The sequence below is a fragment of the Talpa occidentalis genome, unplaced genomic scaffold, assembly GCF_014898055.3.
Source record: "Talpa occidentalis isolate TD23 unplaced genomic scaffold, MPIMG_talOcc4v2.1, whole genome shotgun sequence".
Taxonomy (NCBI): Eukaryota; Metazoa; Chordata; class Mammalia; order Eulipotyphla; family Talpidae; genus Talpa; species Talpa occidentalis.
In genome coordinates, this window is record NW_026555331.1 from 89,079,778 (window position 1) to 89,107,378 (window position 27,601).

Consider the following 27,601-nt stretch of genomic DNA (forward strand, 5'->3'; position numbering starts at 1 on the left):
AGTTACAAAAGATTCTATTACTATATTAACCAAAAATTGAATTCCTGGATGTTCAGAATTTTTAGCCAGGATTAGAGGATGTCATGGCCTTAACTGGACAGGGAGGAAGTAAAAGAAGAGATTTCCTGCTTGGGGTGCAATCACAAGGAAGGGCCTGGAAGAAGTCTGTGCTTGCCAAGTGAAGACTGATAAATACGGAAGGGGTTTTGCTGGAAATCAAAGTGATGAAATTGCCGCACTGTAACAGAGGAGCTGAAAGAACACTTGATGCAAGGATTTGGATATATTATAGCTGACGAATGAATGCCATTTTAGAATCTTGAACATAATGAAAATGTTTCATGAAAATTTAAGCCACAGTTATAAAGGATGCCATTGCTCCTGCCCAATGTCCTACTGTGGGGAAGTTTTGAAAAAGCATCCAAAGAGAGACTATTTATTTATTTTTAAAGATTTTATTTATTTTTGCGTAGAAGAACTGGGGTGCAGGTCAGAGGTATGGGGGGTGACAGGATTCACCAGAGACAGAATGGGGAGCAGAACAGGCAGATCTACTGAAATACACTGCTAAAGGGAGCAGCAGGAGAGACAGGAGAGGTCTGCTGCGCCATGTGGTTTAGCTTCCTGGCCAGAGACTGAACCCAGGCCCTCGTGGTGGGCCTTTGCGGTGGTAGCACTGAGACTTAACCCCTAGACCACCAGGGAGGCGCAAAAAGAGACTATTTAAATCAGTACTAAAAAGACAAATTTTGAATAGACTCAATAGTTAAACAAATGAAAGGTGCTATTTAACCTCAGTAACTGTGAATTCTATAAGACCCTGCTTTCATAAGCATGAAGAAAGCACTTCAGTTGTGGAAAATAAGATGTGTAGATGTGAGCTGAGTAAATTTACAACCCCTTCCTACCTGCTCCAGTCATAGTCTGTGTGACACTAAGATAGACTGAAGATCTCTGAGCCTCAAAATCCTCATCTATGAAAAGGAGATCATAGTATCTATGCTATGGAGAGAAGGTTAGTGAGCCTATTCAAGTAAAATGCTTACAACAGTAGCTGGCATTAACACATTTTTAATAATATATTTTCTAATACTGTTATTGCTAATGAATGGCTGATTTCCCAAGAAATGTTCGAGCACTCTATTTCTGTCACTCTTAATTTATGACATTCTTCATTTATGATTTCACAGCTTATACTACATTCCCACAAGCCCAGAAACATTCTGGGACAAATGAGCATTACCGTTTTCACACCATCCCAGACTCTTACTCACCAACTTGGTATTCAATACAGAAAGTACCACAAAGGCTGGACATTCTTTTTTATGAATAATGCCAACTCTGATCAACCACAGGGTAAAATGATGGTGGTGTTGAGGGACTGGTGGTCAAGCTGTCTCCATCTTAAGCTCATGTAGTTCTGAAAGGAGAGACTAGCTAAAGGCAATAGATAAACCACATGAATGGGGAAGGATACAGAGGAAAAGGATTTATTTTTGATGCTGCAGGCACATTTTTAACAGTACATCAGGCACAGTGTAAGTTAATTCTCAGAATTGTTTGCTGAATGCTCACAAAGAAGCATGATCTTGAGTAATCAAATCTAGATATTAACTAACAGAAGCCTCCATTCTAGTCTTTCAAATTTTTAGGTCAAGTTGGAGAACCTGAAGAGGGAGAGCTTAGTTGAAATGGGAGAAAAAGATTTAATTAACAAGGTTAAAACTGTAGAAGAGCAAAGTAAGAATATTTGAGAGTCTCCTGTATACAAATCTCTAGGCTTCAGGGCTTAAGTAAACATGTCTAGTAGGCACCAAAAATGCACAGCAATGCTTTAACATAGTAGGATTCCTAGAATCAAATGGCTCATTTAAGTAGCTTTTCCATATAAATTTAATCTTTTAAAAAACTTTTGGGCCTCCCTGGTGGTGCAGCGGGTTGAGCGCAGCACTGTGAAGCTGTCCGCAGCCTCTGCAGCGCCGGTTCGATTCCTGGCCGGCCAGGGAGATACCCACATAGCACAGCAGACCTCTCCTGTCTCGCCCGCTGCTCCCCTCAGCAGTGTATTTCAGTCAGTCTGCCTGTTCTGTTCCCCGCTCTGTCTCTGGTGAATCCTCTCACCCTCCCGCACCTCTGGCCTATACCCCAGTGCTTGTATAAATAAATCTTATAAATAAATAAATAATTTTTTTTAAAAATAAGAAGTCTTCATTCCTTTGATAGCTGTATTCTTTAAAACCTGGCTTCTGGAAAGAGCAGAAATCACCTTTTGTCATCATTGTGAGCATTAGCTATTTGGCAGTGGTGCTCTGGGAGAACGTTTCAAGATGTGATCCATGGACCCCAGCAAGGAAATCATTTGGATGAAAATATCAGACTCCGGCAGCATTTCCTGCCCACTTGTGTCTATGCAAGTGTCTTTTACTCTTCTGTCCTTTTTCTAATAAACCTGTTCTTTACATCCAAAAAATAAATAAATAAATAGCAGACTCCTCAGCCCCACCCCAGACCTCCCGCATCAGAATTCTTAGGTGGAACTCAGGATTCTCCATGTTCAACTGGTGGTTTCTCAGAGAATTCTTATCCTCACTTCAGGCCAGAGAGGCTCCAACTTGGGGTGAGTTTGCCGTGTGGGAAGATTTCCTGTATTAGAAATGTTGTGGGTGATCTGCTATCTTTCTGTGCCTATTTGCTGTCAGGTCTCTTTTACTTTCCTCTTATCAGTAAAAACTTTCCATAGTACTGACTTAAACCTACCAGCCTGTATGCACAGGATCCTTGGCTAGGGTGCTGGCCTTAGTGATGTCTACTTTTCATACACAGCTTTTGCCATCCACTCAGGCACAGGGTCCCGACCTTGATGTATACTGCTGTGGTTTTCAGGCGCCTGACCCCAAAAAAATCCATTTCACCTCAAAAGGGCACTCCCACAATAAGGTGGAACGGGAGAAACGCTAAATGCGGAACACAAATTAGATGCTCAGCAGAGAGACTGATGGACTGGCGAGAAGGGGGAAAATAATACAGACACTCTTGAGGGTGCAAGTAAAATGAGCCCTTGGTCTAGAGAAAATGAGAACAATGGATGTGGGATGTGGAAGGTGTCGCTGTAACTGAAATAAGAAGCTGGGTCTCACCAAATAACATTTTCTCCTACAGACACTTGACACTACACACAGATCCATTTATTTGATTAAGAGGATCTCGGGGCTGAAGTGGTGAGAGGAACATTGGCTTTGAGACAGGGGACTCAGCTTTGAATCCTGATTCATATTTGTGGCTGTGGGTAAGTCAGAGACACGGCACCTCAGGGGTCATAGCTGTGAAACAGGACAAATAATTCACCGCCCTCGCCCTCGTTGAGCTGCTTGGGTGGGTCTAGGGAAGATACAAATATGAAACATTTTTGTAAACTGAAGAGCGTGTAACCAGAACTATCCTGTATTGTGGAAAACTTAAGTAGCTGTTGCATCTATCTAGAAGGCAGGCTGCTAAGAAAAACTTTAGGTTATGGAAAAATTCAAGTATGTCAATTACCTTGCATAAATGAGCCTCTCATATTGCTCACTGTGGAGTTTAAATATCTGCTGTGCTCTATGGAAAGAGATCTCTAAGCCAAAACATGAGCAGTATTTTGACTTTTGCAACTAATGTTTAATACTCTTAAAATATGCTATTTTCCAGATTGAAGAATTAAAGTTGATCAAATTTTCATTTCAAAATCTTCTTTCCTAGCAACCATTTTTTAATGTCAACTTTACTTACTTGATTTAGTAGCTGAAAATGAAGACTGGTGGGGGGAATAGGGGCATGCCAGGGAGGAAAGGGAGACAAGTCAGTCAATACACAATACAAGAGATTTTGTCCCAAACCTAAAACACACTAAGAACCAGGAAGAAGGAGTCCAATTTAGTAATCATTGTCTGGCTTTACATCACTACGTTCAGTGGCTGCTTTTATTCTAAAATGGAAGATGTGCAAAAATTAAAGAAATGAAAAGGCAGGGCTAATTCTGTTAGCAGAGAATTAAAATTAAAAGCAGACGGGAAGCCCAGATTATAAATACCAATAAAAGCTTTGGCTGACATAGCTTCAATTTACAAATCACTGGCTTTTGCTGGCAGGGCTTGGGGAAGGAGAGTTGAGGAAGCATCGCCTACACAGCCTGGATGAGGAAGATATGGAAATCTTTAAAATTAAAGATGCTGTCAACATTTTATTCTAAAACACTTGATTTGTGGTGACCATGATAAAATTCCAGTGAAACCTGAGTATGCCACGAAGTCTCTGGAAACCCTTGGAGCAGCTACCTCCTTCTGTCCGCCTAGTCATATCTGATTTTGACACACACTCTGTTACTGGGAGCTCAATCCATAATGTGCGCACAAGATGCTGTGCGGTTAAAATCTGCATAGATCTCAGTTTTTTTTTTAAACTTGAGCATTTGAAGGCCCTTGTGAGGGTATTAAAAATAAACTAGTAATAAAGAAATATGTTATTTTCTAGATTGAAGAATAAAAGGAATAGTTTCTTTAAAACTTCATTAAAAGGGACACAGTTTGATTTATATCAGTTGTTATTTCACAAGGGATTTTTAATGACAAAATTAGGGCCCACAGGATCTGATATAAATACTTATTGTCTAGTTTGCATATCGTGGAAGATTCCCAATATACAGGACTAATAAAGTTGCTAGGTTTAGAGAAAAGAGTTGAGAGAGATACTATAGGGAAAGATTTTGCCTGAGCATATTAAAGAGCATGATGGAGAATTAGCAGTGGACGATAAACACAGACCAAGTCATTAAAATCAGCAGAAAACCCCCAGATTAAGAGACCAACCATCAATCTGGAGGATGCTTTCACGCATCTCAAAGGCCCGTGAAAGTTGAAACAGCAGACCTCTGAAAGAGGTACAAAATGCACAATGAGTTTCTTCTAGGATGCGAATGAATGACAATAACAGTAAATGGAAAAAGTTATCTTTTTACTTTCTCACCTTTTCTTCCTTCCAGATAAGCATAACTGCTTATTCCAGTTTTTTTCCAAACAGTAGAGGCTTTTCAAAGAAACATTCCTCTCTTCCTTACTTTGGTGGGTTTCCTCAGGCGTTGTTTTTGATCCTTAATATCCCTTGGGGACTTAGCCATCTTACATGGCTCTCCCTGCTAACGGCTTCTATGACTTCATCCTCAGCTCCTCCATCCAGCCACACATGTGACATCACCTTTGGAACTCAGCTCCCCATCTTTGCCTCTAAAGCCTGTCTGTTTCCTTCTCTTTATTATTATTATTAAAAACAGACCCCAAAACCTCCCCTTTTTGTCAATTTGAGAGAGATTTTTTGTTCCTTCTTCCTTCCCTTTTACCAAATCTTATCTGTTTTCACTCTAATCTCATTAATTCTCATTGTTAGCACATTATTTTAAGGATAATATATGGAATGGCACCAAATAGGCACAAATATATATATATATATATATATATATATATATATATATATGTACGGTGAAATTCCAACCTCATTTCATCTCTGCTTAATTCCCCTTTTCTCTCTTTTCATCCCCCAATTTACCTGGCCTGAAAGCAATCACCTTTGCCAGGTTCTCTTGTATCTTTTCCCCTTTAATTTAAGGTTAAAAAAATGAAAGGGAACAAGACCCTAAATGTAATATATCTGATTCCACTAGCTTCTTTTCAGCATCCCTGCCTATTGAGAAATTTCCTCATTCATTTCACATGTATTAATCTGTGGGCTTTTCATATGATTCTTCTTCCCCATATGTGGGTATTTTCCAAGGCTCTTTCCCTGGATCTCTCTCAGAATATGAACTAATACCCATGAACTATTTTGCTTGTAAGAATGCAAGGTCCTACCTCTAGAGACCGAGGGGAAAACACACTACTAAATAGAACAAAGAAGAAAAAAAAAACATTCCTCAATTTGTTTATATAATTAATCTATCTTGAGAAGTAGCCCTTATTTCAATGTCACCAGTCACCAGAAGAACCACCGTAAGGAACCAGCATCTAAATGACAATGGCTGTCTCAGAATCACAGCTGGGGAGTGAATTTAAATAGATGGATGGACAGATAGATGGGTAGTTGGATAGAAAGAACCAATCAACTGTGAAGTGTTACCAAGCCCTAAAATCATATTTCATTTGATGGTAACAACAGAAGCCTGATTAATGCATGTGGGAATTTCATTTCAAAGTTATACCAATGGCCTTTCAAGGGCCTCCTTCTTCTTAGGGCTTCCTGATTAAAATTGGCCAGTTGAAGATTTTAGGACTTGTATATATGAGTTTCATTTATCTTGTGCAATGATTAAGTGAGGGAAAACTGCTGAATGTGAATCAAATTTTTTTCCACACTGAGGATGTTTTATTTTACCTGGAAATTGTCCTGAAAATGTTAGGTACTTTAAAGTTGCTCTCTGCTTTTTCCTTTTTGTTAAAAACTCATTAAGTGAGGTGAAGTGAAGACACCCTTTGAGGGCAGTGTGTTGAAAATGGTGGAGAGTCATGCATACATTAGTGAACAGAGCCACCACTGACCGGTTCACAAGCAGACCACTTATACTTTGTGGGCCTCCTCTGGCTAATTTCCCTCTGCAGTTAGGATTGTATCTGTTCTCTGGAGACCTATAAATTATCAAGCATCTTTTAAATCTTAGAGTTATGAATGAACAGTACCAGTTTTCTTAAAAAAAGTTTTTTATTGATTCATTCTTTTTATAGTTCAAATATTAAAGCATGGATGGATTAGGACTTAAGGTGAGTGTCACTGAGAGACAGGAAATTTGAAAGAAATCACTTATAGTCTATGTTTCCAATACAGGGCCAGTACTGCTTGGATTCAACTTGTTAGGAATACTTGGTTGTGGCGTCACAAAAATAAGTCCAATTATTAAAAAGGGTGACACAAAACCTTTCAGTATCCCTTGATGAGAAAGTAACACAGAAAGCAACTGTGACAAAGAGCTTTCTTTTTAAAATATTAACTCCACAGCCAATGTATAAAGCCAGTTTGATATAAAGGTGACAATTTAGACAACCATCGAATCATTGTTGTTTTTTTTTATTTACACAAGAACCGGGGTACAGGCCAGATTCACGGGAGGGTGAGAGGATTCACCAGAGACAGAGCGGGGAACAGAACAGGCAGACTGACAAAATACACTGCTGAGGGGAGCAGCGGGTGAGACAGGAGAGGTCTGCTGCACCATGTGGGACCCTCGCCAGCCGGCCAGGATCAAACCGGCACTGCAGAGGCTGCGGACAGCTTCGCAGTGCTGCACTCAACCACCTGCGCCACCAGGGGAGGCCCTGAATCATTGTTTTTTTCTGTCACTAAAAGATCTAGTTCCAGAGAAAAATGCATTTGAATAAAATTCTTTTTGACTAATAAAATTAAATTACAGAAGTGTAAAGCTATTGGATTCAGAAAATAGTAGATATATCACTCCTGTTTGCAATTAAATAAAATCCACAAATCTATTTCGTGTGTCTAAGTAAACCACCATTAAAAATAAAGAATAAATAATGGATCTTTAAAGCATAAAAATTTAAAATGAGGGTGCTAAGCTACTCCACCAGGTGCAACTGCCATTTTGGATACTAAATGCTTGAAGATGCAAAAAACTGCAACTAAAATTTCTATGAGAAAAGAAGAGTGTTAGTTGGGAAAGGATGATATTTGAGCTGTTAACCAAAAGGAAGAGGGTAACGTAGAGGGAGATATAGAGATGACAGACTTGGAAACTGAAACTAGAGAGACAGTAGCTAGTAAATCATATTCCTAGAACACAGTAATTTTTCACTTGGCCATAATCTAAGATGATAACTTCCTCAGGAGCTACCAAAAGGAGACAGAGGCAAATGGAACACTCTGTGGTTGGGGTGAGGGGAGGGTATCATGGGTACCAGCCACCCCATGTGACCTTACTGCCAAAAGCAAGGTGACAAAACATGGAAATAATGAGCCTATGCAAGAGAGTGTGGTTGCTGAGGCGCCAAGAAGGTCTTGTTATGAAATGGGTTCACAATATGGCAACATTTTGATCAGGAACCTGATGGCTCTACTCAGTAAATCTGTGTTTTCTATATTACTTCCCATGAAGCCCTAGGGGCCAAACCTGCATATGCCAACACAAACTTGCATGATACTATACATATAAGGCTTAAGAAGAAAAGTCAATCTGACAAAAGGAAAACTAGCTTGGACAGATCAGTTTGCACTTTGATAACTTAATTTTGTCCAGAATCCACACTGAAACTTGAGAGTTGAACAATTTTCCCCTCAACTAGAGAAATGCCATGTGCAAAGATTCAAAACCTCTCTCAAGAGAGAAGCAGTCCTCGCCAGGCCAACGAAATGACCTATTTTGAGCCAATCCATTAGTTTTTGTGGTATTATTTATTATTTTAAAAAACAACAGCAATATTAACTATTCTTATAGAAATTAAGTGATATAAATTATGAATTAGTATTATAGATAGTATCTTCTAAAATGATAAAAATCAAATGACTCTTGGCATACATGAGAGTCTTAATTTTATTGAATGGTAAGATTCAATTTCATTCCGTGATACAAACATTTATAAGAGGACTATTTGCTTATTACACATTTGGGGCTAAAAGGACTGTGTCCAAGGGACTGTGTTCATAGCAGCACTATTTACAACAGCCACGAGATGGAATTAACCAAAATGTGTTCACTGATGAATGAATGGACACATAAAATGTAGTACATACATACAATGCAATATTATTCAGTCTTAAAAAGGAAGGAAATCCTACAAGCTACTTCAGTATAAAAGAGCCTGGAAAACATTATGCTATATGAAATCGGTCAGTCACAAAAGGACAAATATATGATCCCATTTATAAGTGGTATGTTAAGTAGTGAAGTATATAGAAACAAAATAGATGGTGGTTACCAGGGACTGGAAGAGGGAAAAATGGGAAGTGGTGGTTTAAAGGGTATAGAGTTTCATTTTTGCAAGATAAAAAAGTTCTGGAGATCTGTTGTACATTCATGTGAATCCAGTTAATGTTTTAAAGATGGCTAAGAAGGTAAATTTTATTTTATTTTTTACTATAATTAAAACACATTTTAATTCTCAAGACTCCTGAAACTCAACATGTACTAGAGTTGCCTATAATTTGAGGGCAGCAAACTGGATTCTGAAAAGGGACAGAAAATAACCACTTTGGCTTTGGAGATCATATGGTCCATGGCAAACTACTCGACTTGGGAGAGTACTGTGAAAGCAGCCACAGACAATGAATAAATGAATGGGCATGGTTGTGTTTCACTGAAAACTTTATTCACAAAACCAGGTAGTAGGTCAATGGACCATAGATTTCTGAACCTTGTGAAGGTATTAATATCTAAATAAGAAACAAATATTATGAATTTATAAATACCAAATGTTCCTCTACCAAAGAAAACTGAGTGAAACATTCTTCTTTTCCAGAGTCTAAGATCAGAGAAACAAGAACAAGCAGACCCAGCAAGATCAGCAGTGACTTGAAGGAGGAGGAAAACACTGACAAGAATGTGCCAGCCAGGCTCCAGCCTACACTTCTCCGCAGACGAGCTTAACCATGTTAGAGCTCAGTGTTTTGTAGAAAGAATAATGAAAGTGTTGCAGCAGGGAGAGAGCTTGGTCATGTAGGGCCTATTTCCCTTTAATGGAGATGCAGCTTGCTGTAGACCGAGCAGACCTAACCAAGCTGTCACAGCTGGTGTCAGCAAAGCAGGGAGTGGAGAGCAGAGTCTTCCTGAAGCCCAGGCCACAGGCCTTCCTCCTCTCTCCTTCCAAACAGCAGCAGCAGCCAGGCAGCCACAGACTTGCCAAGTGTTGCCTCTCTCACGTGTGCTATTCTATGTAGTCTTGGCTATTCACTAGTTTCAGTGGGAGGAAATCAGCAGACACACAAAGCCCCAAAGGCCTCCTCTCATGAAATTCAGAAACGAGAGCAAGGGTATAATTGTTTGTTTCCTTCCCAGTTGTGCATGTGAAAATGAAATGTTTTTCCTATAGCATTTAGGTAGCACAAAGGAACGGCCACCCCAGCATAGGGTGCAACAATTAAATTCAGCTTTCCTGGGGGATCTCAAAAATAGCTGCCCTAGTTAAACAACCCAAACAAAACAAACAACAGGCACACACCAAAAACCAATGAATAAAAATGGAGGATTTTGAATCAGATATGTGAGCATGTTAGCTTCACAAAGGAACTTCCACCTTGTAGGGTAAAGAAAAATATCAGGCTTTTCTGCCCTCCAGCCATCAGGATAGATGAGGGAACCCTGTGATCCTGAATGCATGCCTGATGGTGGGTACCTGAAGTGGGTACACCTGCGCTAAGACTGTGCTTTTTTTTGAGGGCGGCGTCACAGGGACGCCAATAGAAGCCGAGCAGAAGCCGAAAGAGAAGCCGAGAGAGAAGCAAAAAAGCAGAAGCAGAGATCACTGGAGAGCCCAGATAGAGTGAAGATTTGCCGGGGGCTGGGAGGACTGCCATCCTCCCGGCCCCCCAGCACCCCTACCTGCCATATGCCTGGTGAACCCCAATAAAAGACCTGCAAAAAACCACTGAGGACTCCGACTCCTCCTTTACCCGGCCTGCATGGGATCAGAAAACCTGCACCGTGGTCCAGTCCTGCCTTTACACACCTCATCAAAGAACTCAAACCAGTGGAGAGAACTGGAAGAGGCAGAAGTTATGAGTCAAGCTCCTCCACTCTGACGTGGAGCAAAGCACTTTCGTGTTGGGCCACTCACTGTAGGGATCCAAACCTGAAATGTTCCACATGGATTCAACACAACTTACTGCGAGCCTTTGGCCTGCCCTTGGCACTCAACCATAGCAGAGCACAGGTTTAAAAATGCTGCAAGACCCAGGCAAAAGGCCTTTATCACAGAGTGAGGAGATGGCTGAGTGGGGATACTTCAGCATTACTTGGCGTCTCTACCTCTCCTGGGACCTGCCCTCAATTGCTAAAAGACCCTGACCCCTGACAAAGACCAATGATTTCAGCAGTAATTAATGATACTGTCAAATTAATTAACCCTAGTCTTTGTCCACAGGAAAACCCCTCTAATGTCGATACTGCTATTTGCTAGTCTTTTCACCAAGCTCTGCAGAACCAAACTTCAGGACACAGTGACACCAGCAACTGATGACCCTAATAAGGGCCCACCTATTAAACCCACCAACATTTGTTAATAAGCCTTCTCACAGTACCATATCCTTTGATAACACCATGTTAGTGAATTGACAGCTCTCCTCTATTTTAAATAGATATGACTGCAGAATACCAGTGTGCATCATTCATATTTCCTAGAATACTCTAGCTACCCTTTTAAATTATGATGAAACCCAATACAAATGCTGTAGGATTTCATTAAGCTATTTAATAAATGGCCCTCGTTAAAACACCAGTTCCCTAGTCTTTGTCTATAAGGACTTCAACTCATACGAATGCCCATGTATACATTTCCATAGTCTCTCTTTGGAGGATTCAGAACTATTTTCTTACACCTAGCACAGCTTTTATTCCATTTAGAATAATTACCCTCCATCTCATCTCTGACTTTCAAGAAAAACAAGACACTTAATTGACCACAGGAGAACTCTCTCAAGGGCATCAGGCTGCAAAAGCTCTTCTATGAGCTCACAACTTAAGCTGATGTAATCTGCTACAAGAAGCTGACTTCTATTTTTAAATTATACCCTTTTACTCTGTCTTCAAAGGGCACATATATCACACATTGTAACTGCTCATAAAATACATGGTGGCACAGTCTCCTGTCCACTCCTGGGGTGAATCAGACTGTGAAGGAGGGTCTCCCACCCACACATGGCTGCCCAGCCCTGCCGTTTTAAATTCACCCACCATTTCCTATTACTTGGTCTTTGGAAGAACAGCTAAATATGGCTACTCTCTCCAGGTGTCATGGTAATTTTGACAAGCAGGGGCCTTCTTGCGGGCTGGGATCAGGTCTTTTCACTTCCTTGTATTTCCATCCCTAAATATAGGCACTTAATAAATGCTTGTTAACATTGCTGCTGAGAGCTCTGTCATCAGGCCTATGTGCTTCAAAGGGTGTCAGATGAAAACAGATTATTTTCTTGGTTTAATTTTAAGTTTTTCATTCATCATTTCAGTCATGCTTACTCTGTTATTTAAAAAGCTTCTTAACATTTTGAAAAAAATGCCTCAGTTGGAGGTGAAAGGACATTTGATCCTGCTATTTATTTATATTTATTCTGATCATTTCTAGAAAGGATGAAGAGCTCTGTCATTAAAGCAGTGCTATCAGAGTCTGGCAGAGGACAGAACAGCACCTTTCTCTCTGTTCTACTTCCTCTTTATTCCACGGTCATCCCATGTCTCGTCTCGGTCTGCACGAAAACCTCCCAGCAGCTCTCCAGCTTCAAATCTTGGGTCATTCTAGTCCCTTCCCTCCACTAAAACCTAAGTGAATTAGTGCTATGACCCCCACTTCTCAACACCAGAGATGCCCTTCTGGGTTGACCCTACTCACCCAAGTGTGGGCACCCCAAACTCCCCACACCCACTTTGCTTTCTGTGCTCTGCTGAGAGGAACCTTTCAGGTCGTTGAAAGTGTTCAGTCTGTCTCCACCTAAATGCCTTTAAGTTGTATCCTTAGCCTGGAACTCTGCTCTGCTGTCCTTATTCCCTCCATCCAGCTCCATCTTGTCTAGATGCTACTTCCCAAAAAGTCCTTGCCAGATCCTCCAGTGGCACCCTGTGCCAGCTGAGGCCACCGTTCACCACAGTGTGAGGTGTTTACCTGCCCGAAGCCCAAGTGACTGAAGTGTCTGCTTGTTCACGTGGCCTGGCGTGCAGCCGGGCTCTGATATTATCTGCTGGGTGAATGAATAAATGAATGAAAGCACACCCAGTATTGCAATTGGGGATCATATTTGTGAGGCATGAATGAGAATTTTGTCTCCTTGGAAAGTGGGAACTCTACAGAATTTATAGCAATCTGTTACTTCCATTCAGGATTGGCACCTTGAAAGGCAGAGGCATCAGCTGCCTCTGAAGAGAATGAAATTCCCCTGCTGAGGAGCCACCTGACCTGAAGCTGGACTGCTTTCCCAGAGGACTCAGAAATGCATTTTGTTATCACCTTCCTGAGAGATAAATGGAGACTGTTTAAATGGAATCCCATTGGGACAAAACATTAAAGCTCATTCAAAGTTAAATTTCTCATTGCCAACTCTAAGTAAACAGCAAACTCTACAATTAAAATTTGTCCCAAAGGACACAAACTATATATTAATAATGCTACTTCTTACCTGCAAAACCACATCCAACTTTCAAAACATGCTGTGGTAGGAAGGCACTAGAGGTTTGATGGAACACGGGCTGCTGGCACTTTACACTCACTGGCTGGAATCTGGCTACACAAGGGGACAGCTACACTTGGGGCCAGGTGCTGGAATGGCCCTGGGGTTATACAGGGAACAGAACCACTCCAATCCCTGGTCTCAAGAAGAGCCCAATCAAACAAATAAACACTTGAATAGAGACTTCTTTAAAAAAAAAAATTGCCCCCTAAATTTTGAGTAGGCCATGTTCGGATATTAAATTAAATCTAGCACCATGGGATTGTGGGTAAGGCACTACTTCAGCTACTTCGGCATGGCAAAGGACTTTTTTTAAACCATATTTTCCAAAATCAACAGATTGATGACACAGAAGAATGGGTAATATTTCAACATTCAAACCAAATGATGAAAGACTTGGATTTTATTTCATCCTTAACGCAGTTAGTAACCACCCTCTCCAAAACAAAACCAAATAAACACAATTCCACATGAAAGTCTCCTGCCTTCCAGGATAATTGTGTTTATTTTTATTACCTGGCATACAGAAAGAGCCCAATAAATGTTTGGTGAATGTATTACAGGAGAGGTATTACTATGAAGATAACTATTTCAGCTATGTTCTTCAACTTCTTTTTTTCTCATAGGGAAAAATTATGCATATTTTCTAGGATTCTGACTTTTACTGCTCTGTCTGACCTTGAGCCTTGGGTGAGTTATGTAACATAGGTGCCATTTTTTTCATCTGTAAAATCAAAGCTGCAGCTTAGTTATTGTGAGACTTAAAGGTGGCAGTAAAGCAACTAGCTCTATGCCCTCTAGATAATCTTGAGGATTTTTTCCTTTTCCTTTCTTTAACCTCTACTTGATCCCCTTTACAACCTTCAAATAATGTGCCAAACAAATCAAATTACTGACTTAATTAGAAAGTCAGGAAACTTCAAATGTAGCCTGGGTTCACCAACATCTAGCTATCAACCCTTGAAAAGTCTTATTTATTATTTAGAGGTTGTGTTCTTCTCTTTTCTAGAAAGAGTGAGTTTCACCTAATATTCATTAGGGGAATATTCAGTTCTAGATTTATATGAACTCAGAAATCTGCCTTACTGAGAAGTTACATGTGGCTAACACATTAAGGACATAGGACATGTATGATCAGAAATAAAATAAATTCTGATTCCCTTTAGAGGGAGATTTTCTAAATTATAATAAACAAGTTATAACTTGACTTTTAAAAAAAATGTCAATCTAATATCTAGGTCAAGAATTGGTGACCCTAATTTTAAGCAACAGAAGGTTCCCTCTTTCTCCACAGTCCCCATCCCACACACCTCCAGTGGGACTTCTCATTCACAGCTCTGCAATGATGTATTTAAAGGAAAATCTAGGGATTTTAAGCAATATCACTAATTAAATATAGATTATTTTGAAATGAGTAAAAACAGTTGACACAATATTATGTCAAACCTAACATTTGCTTCATTTTTTTTCCTTTCACACCCTGAAATACATCCAAGCCAACCAAACAAAGAACTACCAACACTGAACACAACAAAAATCTCGCTGTATTTTCATAAACACTAAGTGTGTGAATGCCACCTAGTGGTGGAATGTATCCTTGACAAAATTGCCAAGTAAGTACATTGACACAAGCTAATTAAAAAACCAATGGAACATTACTTCTATCCTGCTCCCAGTTATTCCAAGGGAATATGAGCGCATACCCACCTCCTCAGCTATTTTCCTCAAACTTCTGATGCAATCTATTGCAGATAGAGTCAATGCCACATTATTCAATTCTACAACAAAACCCTACTGCTTCTGAACACCTCACAAAACAAAGGAGCATTATTATTCTATTCATTTTAATATTCAGTAAAAATTCAAAAACTTCCCCAATACTTTGTTTTCATCTTCCAGTCTCACTTGATCTAGCCTAGATTTTTAGTTATGCATGAAAAAGCATTAACAGTGACAACTTTACAAAAATGCATATTATATGAAAATCTGACTTCAATTAGAACCAGTTGCTAAGTCCCAGCAATTTCCAGCTGTCTCTATCCTATCCTTAGAGAATTATATATCACATTAATTGGTATTCTGCCACATAAAAAGACACCAGTGATGATTAATTGCATCCTCAGTGCTTTTGAATTATGTCTTCTTCACTAGAGAGATCCAAATCACACCTCATTACCTTCCAGCAGGTACCCCCTCCAGTAACCCTCATAAAATCTCCTACCTTCCTAAACTTCTCCATTTGCTTGTAGAGGTCTGGATCAAGCTCCTGTGACACATCCTTCATCCATAATAATGCCCCTCTGTATTCAGTCCGGCACTGTTCCATGCGGTTCACCGTCAGCCAGGTGTCAGAGATGGCCCGATGCCGAAAAGTCTCCACTTCTTGGTGAAATCGACACAAAGGATTGCGCAAGGCCAATCTAGATAAGAGGATAAAGCCATCACCTCGAAACTAAGCAGACCAGCAATTTGAATTCTTGACAGTTTACCAGTCTTAAACTCATGAACCCAGAAGAGTGCCTGGAATATAGACGATGCAGCAGAAACATATGACAAATTATAATTGCAATGCCTGTGAACTGAGGAGTCCACTGAAATGATGACCTATCCCGCGTACTACTCCTATAGACTACTGTTGCGTAGCTGCACCTTTGGGAAATATCTCTAGCAGTGTTGCTGAAGGTAGCCTCACACCTAGGCAAAGATGACTTGTTTAAAGCTGGAACCAATTCTGTATTTGTGGAGGGAGGGCAGGGCATAGTCACTCTCCACTTCCCACCTAGCCCACTTTCTACTCTTCACCTACCCACCCTCTGATCATGTGAAGTCTGATCCATAGAGGAGGGACAGAAGTGTGCATTACTGGAGTCTCTCTTGGATTACTCCCCAAAGGCCAGGGCATCTGCTGCTCTTACTCCAATAGTCATAGAGATGAAGCATAAACATAAATGTTTTTAAATGGCCTAGGAAAGGGGATAAATATATTTATTGAAGGTCTACTGTGTTAGGCAATTTCAGGTAAGTCATATATTTTGTTTCTTATTAAAAAAATAAATCTTGGGCCTCCCTGTTGGCCTAGAGGTTAAGACTCAGTGCTATCACTCCCACAGCCTGAGTTGGATCACCCCGGCAGGGAGCTGACCCACATGGCACAGCAGATATCTCCTGTCTCACCTGCTGCTCCCCTCAGGAGTGTATTTCAGTAGATCTGCATGTTCTGCTCCCCACTCTGTCTCTGGTGGATCCTCTCATCCCCCCCGCTACCCCGCACCTCTGGCCTACACCCCAGTTCTTTTACATAGAAATAAAAAAATTAAAATTAAACCTTTAAAATTAAATGCAAACTTGGTTAGCTGAAGGGAATGATGATGTCAGGGAGCTAAGGTCAGCTCTTAGACTTCCACCCATGTCTGCAAAGCCTTACCTCTGGATAGCCCTGTTAAGACTGCAGTTGGAACAAATAACTGGTCAAGAAAAAAAAAAAAATCCCCTTTACTATTTTTCCCTAGCTTTCTCTCATCTGTAAAGCACTGTCTTTGAATATTCAGTTCTTCTCTAAATATAACTTGCTAACATCATAATACCAACATGTTGCAGGGTGTTTTCAAGACTGTATTGTGTGCCATACGGTAAGCTTGTGTTTTATCACCATTGGTTTAAATTGAATACTAACCTTTCCTCAAAGTGAAGGAGCAGTTGTAGCAATGACTACCAAACAAGGCAGTAAAATAAATGCTGGTATGAAGGTTTATAAAACTGAAGACTTCTATTTAAAGAGAGAGAGAGTCCTCAGCTATCTCCCTACGTAATCCTGTTCATTTCTGGAATTCCTTTTCCCTTCCCTTGGATTTTGACAATTTTCCTAAACTGGCTGAAAAAGAATTATGTGATAAAATGTTCTTGATTTTTTGTTGGAAAGTTGGACAGAAACCTTTGAAAAAGTAATGAAATGATGGCAGATGTCAAGACCTTGAAGAAAAAGAAAAGGCATATAACAGTACCTCATTTTTTCCTGTAACATGTTTCATGTATAATTAGAAAGGCGAGAATGTGCAAGTCCTCAAGATTAGTTCTACCAAGCTAGTTTATGCTACTCTATACAGCTATTCTGGGCATTTATCATATTGTTCCTTTTTACTATATTAGTGATATTTTAAGTATTATGAGTTACTTGATATAATTCGGTAGGTTGTATTTAGGGTCTGGAAATGATAAAAATATAAATTGATGGCAAACGCAGAATTCTGCACTTGACATCATTTTGGCTGCCAAAAGTCTTCACAGAAACACTCAGTTTTTGGATAGCAGGGGAACCTATACATATATGAGTATAATTTGATTCCTTTCCTCTGGAGAGAAACACTAAGTAATTGTTGTAAAATATTATTATTTAGAAACATTGTCATATATTTTGCTTATCTAATCCTGATAAACTCACCTATGAAGCATAAAATAACCAGAAAGGTGAAACCTGTTCATTTGTAGACAGGGACTGGGGGTAGTCTGAAGAAAAAATTCAATAAACTGTAAACATCAAGATTCAGTGAAAGAGCGACCCACATTTTCATTCACAAAAATCTGCACAGTAAGAATAGTCAGTAAAGTGTGGCAAGGTCTACTCCAAAGACATTTTACCCTTTGCAGGAAAAGGGACTCAAGTATTGGATAGAAGTATCAGGTTAAATGCAGCATCATACCTATATGATGGAATGACATGCTCTGGGTGTTCGAAAACATGTATACACGGACACAAAAAAGTGTTAGTTATTTACTCAAAATATCAATTTGCTAAATAAATAAATAAATAAATAGTTTGCAATACTATTAAAAAATCATGTGGTAAGATGCTGTTTATATTTAAAATATATTCTGTCATACCCCAAGTTATGTCCATTTGAGATATGAAAATTCAGATTTGTGAGGCTTTTTTTTTTTTAAGATTTATTTATTTATACAAGCACTGGGTACAGTCAGAAGCGTGGGTGGGTGAGAGAATTCACCAGAGCCAGAGCAGGGAGAACAGGCAGACTGACGAAATATACTGCTGAGGGGAGCAGCGGGCACGGCAGGAGAGGTCTGTGTACTCTGTTGGACCCTCGTCGGTGGCCGGGTATCGAACCGGCACTGCAGAGGCTGTGGGCAGCTTCGCAGCCCAGCGCTCAACCTCTGCGCCACCGGGGAGGCCCTTTGTGAGGGTTTTATGTAATCTTCTTACTGTCTTCATCGACTGACTTGGATTTCATATACCTGGAGAAGATGAATACCACAACACCAGTGCTACCTGCAAGAGGTGGGCTGCCTACTAGCCAAACTGGGCAAACAGCATTAAATTATGAATAGAGGGCACTTGGCTAGTTTATATAGTGGTACTTTCAGGTGTCATTTGCATAACTTTTATTGATTCATTTGGCTGTTTTTGCTTGTATCCAAGGGTTATATTATACAAATTCAAGGAGTCACGTATATTCTCTGTGTGACAACTTGGTACACAACTCTAAAAGGAAACTCTGAATAGTCATATTATAAAATAATTATGAGATCAATCATGGCAACGCCTGTGATTGTGTCCAGGAATTTGACTCTCCCTTATATTAATGTTAATTTTGTCAAAAAGATATGTGCAAGAATTATTCCAGTTGAGACTAGTGATAACTACATGATGAGAAATTACGAAAGATTTTTCAAGAATCAATATTCCTTGCAAGGATGGAGGAAGTGTATGGGGTAGAGGGTGGGGCATCTCTGTTAGTAAAATTGTAGTTGTCTTTTTATTGCATTCTTTTGGTTATCTTTGTTTTTAAATTTTTCCAGAATGAGTATGAATTATTTTTATAATGAAAAAATAATAAATAAGATTGAAAGGTGCAATTCTTATTATGCAAAATGCCTTTCTTGAAGCACTGGGGTAGAAAACTACTGGAAAAGGTTTCATGCAACTATGAAAGTTGTCATTGCCCACAAAATCAGGTCCAAATGGCATGAGGCAAAAGCAAAAACACTCAAGAGGGTCCTCCCTGGTGGCACAGGGGTTAAAGTCTCAGCACTATCAAGGTATCGCCAGCCACTGGGGCACGAGTTCGATCCTCTGCAAGGGAGCTGACCCACATGGCACAGCAGACCTCTCTTGCCGCGACCACTTCTCCTCTCAGCAGTGTATTTCAGAAATCCACCTGTTCTGCTCCCCACTCTGTCTCTGGTGAATCTTCTCACCACCTGCACCTCTGGCCTACACCCTAGTTCCTGTATACATAAAGAAAGAAAACATTAAAAAAAAAAAAAAACCTCCAGCGTCAGTGGGACCACTGAAAATGGACAGAGTTGGCCTCTTTTCTTCATCTTTTTTGGATTTTCACAGGAACTCTTGTGTAATACGCTGACAGTAGGTCAGTTCTAGGCCCACAGGGAGAACAGGAAAGAGAAATTAACAGGAGAAGAAATGCTGGATCATTTGAGTAAGTGAAGTTTTTGTAGCCTGCATATTTTTAGAAGCTACCTATAAGTCTTACTTAGGTATGACCCTACCTAAGATGAGGGACTGACATTTTAGAAGACTTGTTAGTTACTGGGAGAAAAGTGTCACTTTCTCAGACACAAAGTGCAACTGCACGCAGGGACTCCTGCATATTCTGCACCAACTGTAAAAATGAGTCATGGCAGTGTTAAAATGTCACTGACGTACAACAATAATCTCTGCACCACAGCTTTCCCCATTTGAATGTGCATCAGATCAACTGGGGATCTCGTTAGAATGCAGATTTGATTCAGCAGTTCTGGGGTAAAGCCTAGATTCTGCATTTTCAACAAGTTCCCAGGTGACATTACTGATGTGGCTGGGCTGGTCCAGGGTCTGAGCAGAATGGGACAGGGCACGAACACCACCTCTGGAGTTAATTGGCCCTCAGGGAGCAGAGAGGGACCCTTGCACCTGGTGTCATTAGGCTCCTGCTTTAATCAGCTGCTGAAAGAGGACCAGTCTGATTGGTACGAGCAGCACTGAAGGTCAAATACATGTCTAGGAGAACACTCAGAGTGATTGGCAGATACAATGCCCCTACAGACCCAAAGAAATATGAAAAAAAAATTTAAAGAATAATAGGAAAATATTCACCATGTTATTTTAATCAGAAAGTTAAGTACAAATAGGTTAACATCTGAGGACAGAGTAGCTCCTCGGTCTCAGACAAGAGCTCTCTAAGGAACATCAGCGATTCCCCTTCATAAGCGAGTAGGTCCCAAATTCTCTGCAGATCCCCCTAGAGAGCCCCAATAAAGGCCACACACCTTTGCTGGGAAGAAAAGCAGAGGGCCTTTCCTGTCGCTTGCATCATTTTTCCTGCTCTGGTTTTATCTTGGAAGCCTTGTGATCGAAGGAATTTTCCCAGTTCATTCTCTTCTTGAGACAAGACTGTTGAAGAAAAGACCAACGGAGCCATGAACAATGAGGATGTTTATTACAGAGAGGAGAGAGACAATCACAAAGTCCTCTCTCTTCCTAAGACAGGATGAGATGAAATTAAATCCAAGTGGCAGGCTACGAGGCAAACTCCCCGTTAACCCCCATTTATCTTTTATACTCTTCGTCCATTTACAAAACGAGAGATCAAATTCACTTGAGTACATCTGTCAGGGCATTTGGTGCCCTGTAATCAGAACCAGAAAGTGACCTCTGTACTGAAAAGCGAGCTGATAATGTGGGCCTCAAAGTTGAAATAAAAAAAGTGGGATTTGTCGAGTATGACTGTGGGAATCTTTTGTGGCTGCCTAGAGTGCAGGGCCAGTTTCCCCCTATTATTCTCTCTTGCTGACTTTTGATCTCTGCTTTCTGAGTTACATTCTACTTGATTGTAAAGCATTTCAAATACCTTATCCATGAATGACATCGGTATTTGGCTGAACGTTGTAGTTGAATGTGGGTAGTGCATGAAGTTGATGACCTGACAGATTTCTAACATGCAGAGTTGGAACCAAATGGAATTGTTTATGGCTAATCTTGACCTTAGTTCTCAAGACAATCTAAGTTGGCACTATTGGTGAGATAGTGACTGGTACAAGTTTTCTACAGACTGATTTGACAGTAAATATATAAAGTCCTAGAACTTTTGACACTACATTTCTGTTCGGAGTATATCCTAAGGAAGTAATAAAATGTGCACAGAGATGTATATACAAAGGTAATCATAGCATCTATATTTGTAGTAGCAAAACACACTCCTTGTCTAGAGTGGGGCCTGAATTGTAAAATACAGTGCCATTCAAACAATGGAATGGGCTGTTATGCAGTCACTGGTCTTAAAAATATATTCACCAACAGCTAAGCCATAGGCAAGGAGTGACACAGAGCTTCCTAGAATGTATTTTTTTTTCCCTCTAAACATTGCATTTACAATGGACATACTTTAAACATTACTTCATTTCATATTTTGGTACTGATGCACTTACACATCTCATGTCTCTAAAAATGCAATTCAAATGCTACTAGGATTCTTGTTCATTTTCATGAATAATCCAGACTTCTTCCAGAATGTACCCCACTCCTGATACAACCTCCCCTATGATAGCTGTAGGAACCACGCATCCAAAGCTGAAGGTTAAACCTACTACTGCTTCCTTATTCCACTGTGACTGCAGTTTCAAGCTAAACAGTCTAGTGGAGAAAAGACTTGGAGGATCCATTCCTCCTGAGAATTAAATGACCACACTCTCTTTCCTCTTCTGTCTCTCAAAGTCAAGTTCATTGATCAAAGTCCAGCTCAAAAGCTACTTCCTCTGTGAAGCAGTTGACCTCTATTTCCCTACAACCACGTGCCTTCTTGGCATCTGGTATTAGAGTGAGCCTGGATGGGCCTGTGTCTATCTTTCCCGTGAGACTCTGAGCTTTCTCAGGATGGGGCCTCATCCAAACTGTAGATTCCCCCAGCTGAGTATAAAGTCCTATTCAGAGTACTAATTAAATGCTTGTGAAATTGAATTAACTATAATCTTTGCTTTGTTATCCACATATACTATATTTCAATTTAAATGCTTATTTGATATTTATGACATAGTCCTTTGCAGCTTTTAAAAATTCCTGTAATTATAAGTCCTTTTGTTTCTTAATACCTTGCATCCCTTTCCTCTCCACTTACTAACATGGGACTCACTTAATTCCACGATGATTTGTTTCTCTGTAGAGACCAATTTCACCTTTTAGTACATAATAGTATGAAGCTACTGTCCACTTTTTAAACTTGAAACCTCAAGTCACATACAGATGAACAAATTTAGCTTATGGGTAGGAAGAAACCAATTCTTGGTACCTGGGTAATTACATGGTTGGTGAAATGTACTCTTTCCTAAATAAACCTGAATGGGCTGAGGCATTTGAAAAAACATTTCTGGTTATTTTATGGACTTGAAGATTAAATTTGGGACGGTAAACAGGTTTTATTTTAAAAGCTGGTCTCTGCTTAATTGGTAGTACTACTTAGAGGGTGGTGGGAAAATCTTGAGCTGATCGGGCTGGAGTTTTTGACTACTTTCAGACAACTATCATTTTCTGAGAAGAAATAGTCATTTCTTAATTTTAATTTTAAAATTCAAGTACTGAAATCAATTTATAGAAGTCTAAAATTCAAATGCAACATAAGTAAAGTATCTACTTAAAAGGTGTCACTAAACTGGGACTTAAGAATTCAAAGACATAAAAACCAATTCATATTTAATCATCAGTTAGAGTTTCATATGTGCTGTAAAAAGGCAACTAAAGAACTATAAAACAGCTTGGCACATTAATCTGCTCAGTATAGATTTATGACCTAATATATACTAGGCACTGTTCTGGCTGCTGGGAATACAGAGATGAACAAGACATATAAGGTCCCTGCTCTAAAGAAGCTACGTTCAAGTGGCAGGAGACAGGAAATAAAAAACATGCAATCACAAACTCAAAACACAAAAAGCAAAAGACAAGATAGAGCAATTTAGAGGAGAAAAGGAGAGAATAACTACTAGCTGCTTTGGGTAGTCAGGGAAAGTACCTCAGAGCAGGTGGCCCATATACTCAGATGGGCTCTGAATGACAAGGGGAGCCCTTCTTGAGATGGTTTTGTCCAAGACATTCCAAATAGAGGAAACACTGAGTATAAAAGCCTCAGATCACAAGATGGTTAAGGGCAAAAATGGAGAGGTGAGCTGGACCAGATCAAGTAGGAATTTTTAAACCAGGTTATGGAAATTGAGATTTTTAAATACTACTGGAGGTTTTTCAGCAGAGAGGCAATATCCATTGTATATTTATTTAAACTTTTTATTTTGATATAATTTTAGACTTATAAAAATTGTAAGCAGAACAAAGTTGACATACACTTCTTTAACTATCCCTAACTTAATATTGTACCAATGTTAATTTCCTAGTTTTGATAATTGTGCCATAGTTATGTAAGATGTTAACATTAAGTAAGCTACCACCTTCTTTGAATTTTCTGCTCCATTTCCAACCCATGATCCCGCATGGCATTGAGTTATCCAGTGTCCTTCAATAGAAACTTCAAGAAAGTTCCTCAGTCTTTCTTGACTTTCATGGCCTTGACTTTTAAGAATATTGGTCAGGTATTTTGTAAAATGTCCCTTGGTTTGGGTTTGTCTATTTTCTCATGATTAGACCGAGGATACATTTGTAGGCAGGAAACCACAGTACTTGGTGTCAGAGCTACCTGGGCTTCTCCACTATAAAGTAATGTTTCTTTTGTAATTAGTAAGATCTTAAAGGGAAATGCATGTGCCTGAGCAAATATCCAGTTTATCCTCAAACTTTTGTTTACTTATTGTAAGATCCTTCAGTGAATCTTTTTTTTTTTTAAAGATTTATTTATTTATGGGTGAAAGTAGTGTCTCCTGGGCTTCTCCACTGTAAAGTAATGTTTCTTTTATAATTAGTAAGATCTTTTTTTTTTTTTATTTTATTTTATTTTTTTTTTTTATAGAGGCATGCTTTATTTATTTGTTTGCTGGTTTGTTTGTTTTGTTTTTATACATGCACTGGGTACAGTCAGAAGTGCGGGAGGGCGAGAGAATTCACCAGAGCCAGAGCGGGGAGCAGAGCAGGCAGAAGAACCGAAGTACACTGCTGAGGGGAGCAGCGGGCGGCAGGAGAGGTCTGCGCGCCATGTGGGACCCTCCTCTGGTGGCCGGGGAGCAGCCGGGGATCGAACCGGCGCCGCAGAGGCCGCGCGCAGCTTCGCAACCCAGCGCTCAACCGCTGCGCCACCGGGGAGGCCCAATTAGTAAGATCTTAAAGAGAAAAGCATGTGCCTGTGCAAATATCCAGTTTATCCTGTAAATAAGAGCCGGGGCACAGGCCAGAGGTGTGGGGGTTGAGAGGATTCACCAGAGACAGAGTGGGGAACAGAACAGGCAGACTGACTGAAATACACTGCTGAGGGGAGCAGCGGGCGAGACAGGAGAGGTCTGCTGCGCCATGTGGGTTGCTCCCTGGCCGCCCGGGGATTGAACTCCTGCTGCAGTCGCTGTGGACAGCTTCATAGGTTGCATCTTAACCAACTGTGCTACCAGGGAGGCCCCTCTTTCAGTGAATCTTATCTGTGACAATCTTGCTATGGTATTTGCCTAGTGGCGATTTTGTAGTTCCTTCATTCTTTTTTTTTTTCTAACTCCCCCACGTACTTTATTTATACCCCTATAATGAAATTTATTTTTTCTTTTTTAATATTTTATTTTATATAATTGGTACATCATTTTTCATTTTTGCACAATGTATGCATTTTAATTTTGGTTATGTTCCCCATACAATTGCACCCCCCCTTATTTTGACCCTAATCCTTCCTCTCCCCGTCTCTCCCTCCCATAGTGTGTCTCTGGTTTATAGTTGCTTGTTGATTTTGATTTTTACTTTGTATTAATTAGTCTTTTTCCTGGTGCCTTATTTAGGTTTTCTAAATTCTTGCTATGAGTGAGACCATCTGGTATTTTTCTTTTTCTTTCTGACTTATTTCACTGAGCATGATCCCTTCTAGCTCCATCCATGTTGCTGCAAACTGCATGTGCATATCTTTTTTGATTGCTGAGTAATATTCCTTCATTCTTTATATATGAATTGGAATTGTTTTACAAGAAAGAGCTGTCCCTGAACAAAGTATACAGGTTTCTAAAAATATTAAAAAGAGATATTCCATGATCCAGCAATTCCATTCCTTGGTATCTACCCAAAGAATTTAAAAAAAATAATTATGAGGGGATAATTGCACTCCTATGCTCACTGAAGCACTATTTACAATAACCAAGTTAAGGAAACAACCTAAGTGCCCAAAGACAGATGAATGGATAAAGAAAATGTCCATACTTTATCTTACCTTTACATATATATATATATATATATATATATATATATACACACACACACACACATCTATACCTGTATCTGTATCAACTATTAAAAAAAATGAAATTTTTCCAGTCGGGACAGCATGGATGGAACTGGAGGGGATAATGCTAGGCAAAATAAGTCAGAAAGAAAGATGAATACCAGATGATTTCATTCATATGTGGACTATACAGAAACAAAGCAAAGGAACAGACAAAATCAAACCAAACCAAACCCTGAAATGTGACTGCAAAATTGAGGCTACTAGAGGAGGTGGGTGGAGGATGGGGAGCAAAGACAAGCAGGAGCCCAGTAGTCCATGAGGGAGGGTTATGAGTGCTTTGGTGGTGAGCACGGTATGCTAACGATTAAAGAGGTATGACCACATATCCCTAAATTAAGATATATGCAGTACTGTAAGCCAACATAACCTATGTATAAGTAAAAGTGCTATTCTATTTTCCTCATTTTGCTTATTTTCATATAGATTTAAAGGATATTTATTTTATGGGACAATTGATAAACAGTCCCAGTTTGACCATCAGGAACACTGGGAGAGCCTCCTGTGATCTAAATTAAGATCCACTGAAAAATGATTTCCTCCAGATGACTGAAATAGTAGCTATACATACATATATATATGTTATATACTTATATATATCAAATATAAGAAGTGTTCATGAGAAGCATGATCAACAGAATATAGCCAATGATTTAAACATGTGCCTCTCTCTATTTGATCATTTTAAAAGGAACAAACTGAGAGGCAAGGAAAACAAATAAAAACAACCCAAAATTTAAAAATCTAAGATAGAAAACTTTTTCATAATTTGAAAAATAAATGGCACCTATTTATGCATGGGTAGCCCAATGCAAATTTCTTCTATTGTGGTTTCTGCATTGCAAGATAAGCAGTTTACTGAAGTTGGGTGTGGCGTGGTTGCAACACCTGAAGGGGGTGAGTAGGTACTAAAATCATATACAACATTTTATTGATACCGCAATAAAAATTAATGAAAGAAAAAATTATTAGGTACTCTTTTCCCCATCACTTATGAGTAAAGACAGACCCCTCTTAATAGTTTCCTCATCTTTCTGAATATATGAAATGATAAATTAAGGCAAAGTACCCTATTTCTTGCTGTCTTTATCTGATCAATATTCATACTTAGGGCATACTTACAACATATTCTCTTTTGATAGAGTACAATTGCTTTAGACAAGTCCAAACAGGTTCTCTGAATCGAGTGAAACAGCTATAATAAAAATACAAACAAAATGCTAAATAAAATGACAGCAGTAAAATAAAGGAAAAATTACATTGAACATAGCCATAATGTTTGAACTGCCCACTAAAAACAATTCATAAGCTAAGTGTGCTTGTTAGGTGGTATACTTGTGATCAAAGACTTTAAATATCCTCTTATTATTTTATATTTATTGGAATTCATCATTTCTGTGATCTAAATTAAGATTCACCAAAAAATGATTTCCTCCAGATGACTGAAATAGTTGCTAGAAAACAGAAATCCTAAGTGAAGGGCTCAATTAGAGGAACTGGTAAACCAGAGACCCAATATTCATTCATAATCTAATTTATTTCTTTTACCACTTTCTGTCTTTTTTCTTTTAATGGGGGAATCTGTCAATTAAGGGTAATATTTAAAACACAACATTAGCTTATTTTGCAATCCTAATGCATTTTATGGCATGCTTAAGCAACTCAATAAAAAGCAAACAAAATTCAATTTGTTGAATGTTCTGTCTGTGTAGAAGACATCTGGTCAAATGAAGTTTTTCTAGCAGCCCCTATTACTTCTTATTTTCCCAATGATCTCACAAAAC

General features: G+C 39.4%; 1 protein-coding gene across 5 annotated transcripts in view; it reads right to left on the minus strand.

The window, feature by feature from the left end:
• The window catches only part of ICA1 (islet cell autoantigen 1), a 150,183-nt gene that overhangs the window by 96,873 nt on the left and 25,709 nt on the right, over positions 1 to 27,601 (minus strand). For 4 of the 5 annotated variants that reach the window (XM_054692388.1, XM_037508234.2, XM_054692389.1 and 1 more), the window contains exons 4-6: positions 26,940 to 27,012; positions 20,680 to 20,803; positions 15,620 to 15,818 (exon numbers count right to left, since the gene is read on the minus strand). In XM_054692388.1, the coding sequence (XP_054548363.1) occupies positions 15,620 to 15,818; positions 20,680 to 20,803; positions 26,940 to 27,012 (396 nt within the window). Of the gene's footprint in view, positions 1 to 3,226; positions 3,379 to 15,619; positions 15,819 to 20,679; positions 20,804 to 26,939; positions 27,013 to 27,601 lie in introns of those variants that run through there. The other variant, XM_054692390.1, reaches the window with a different exon arrangement.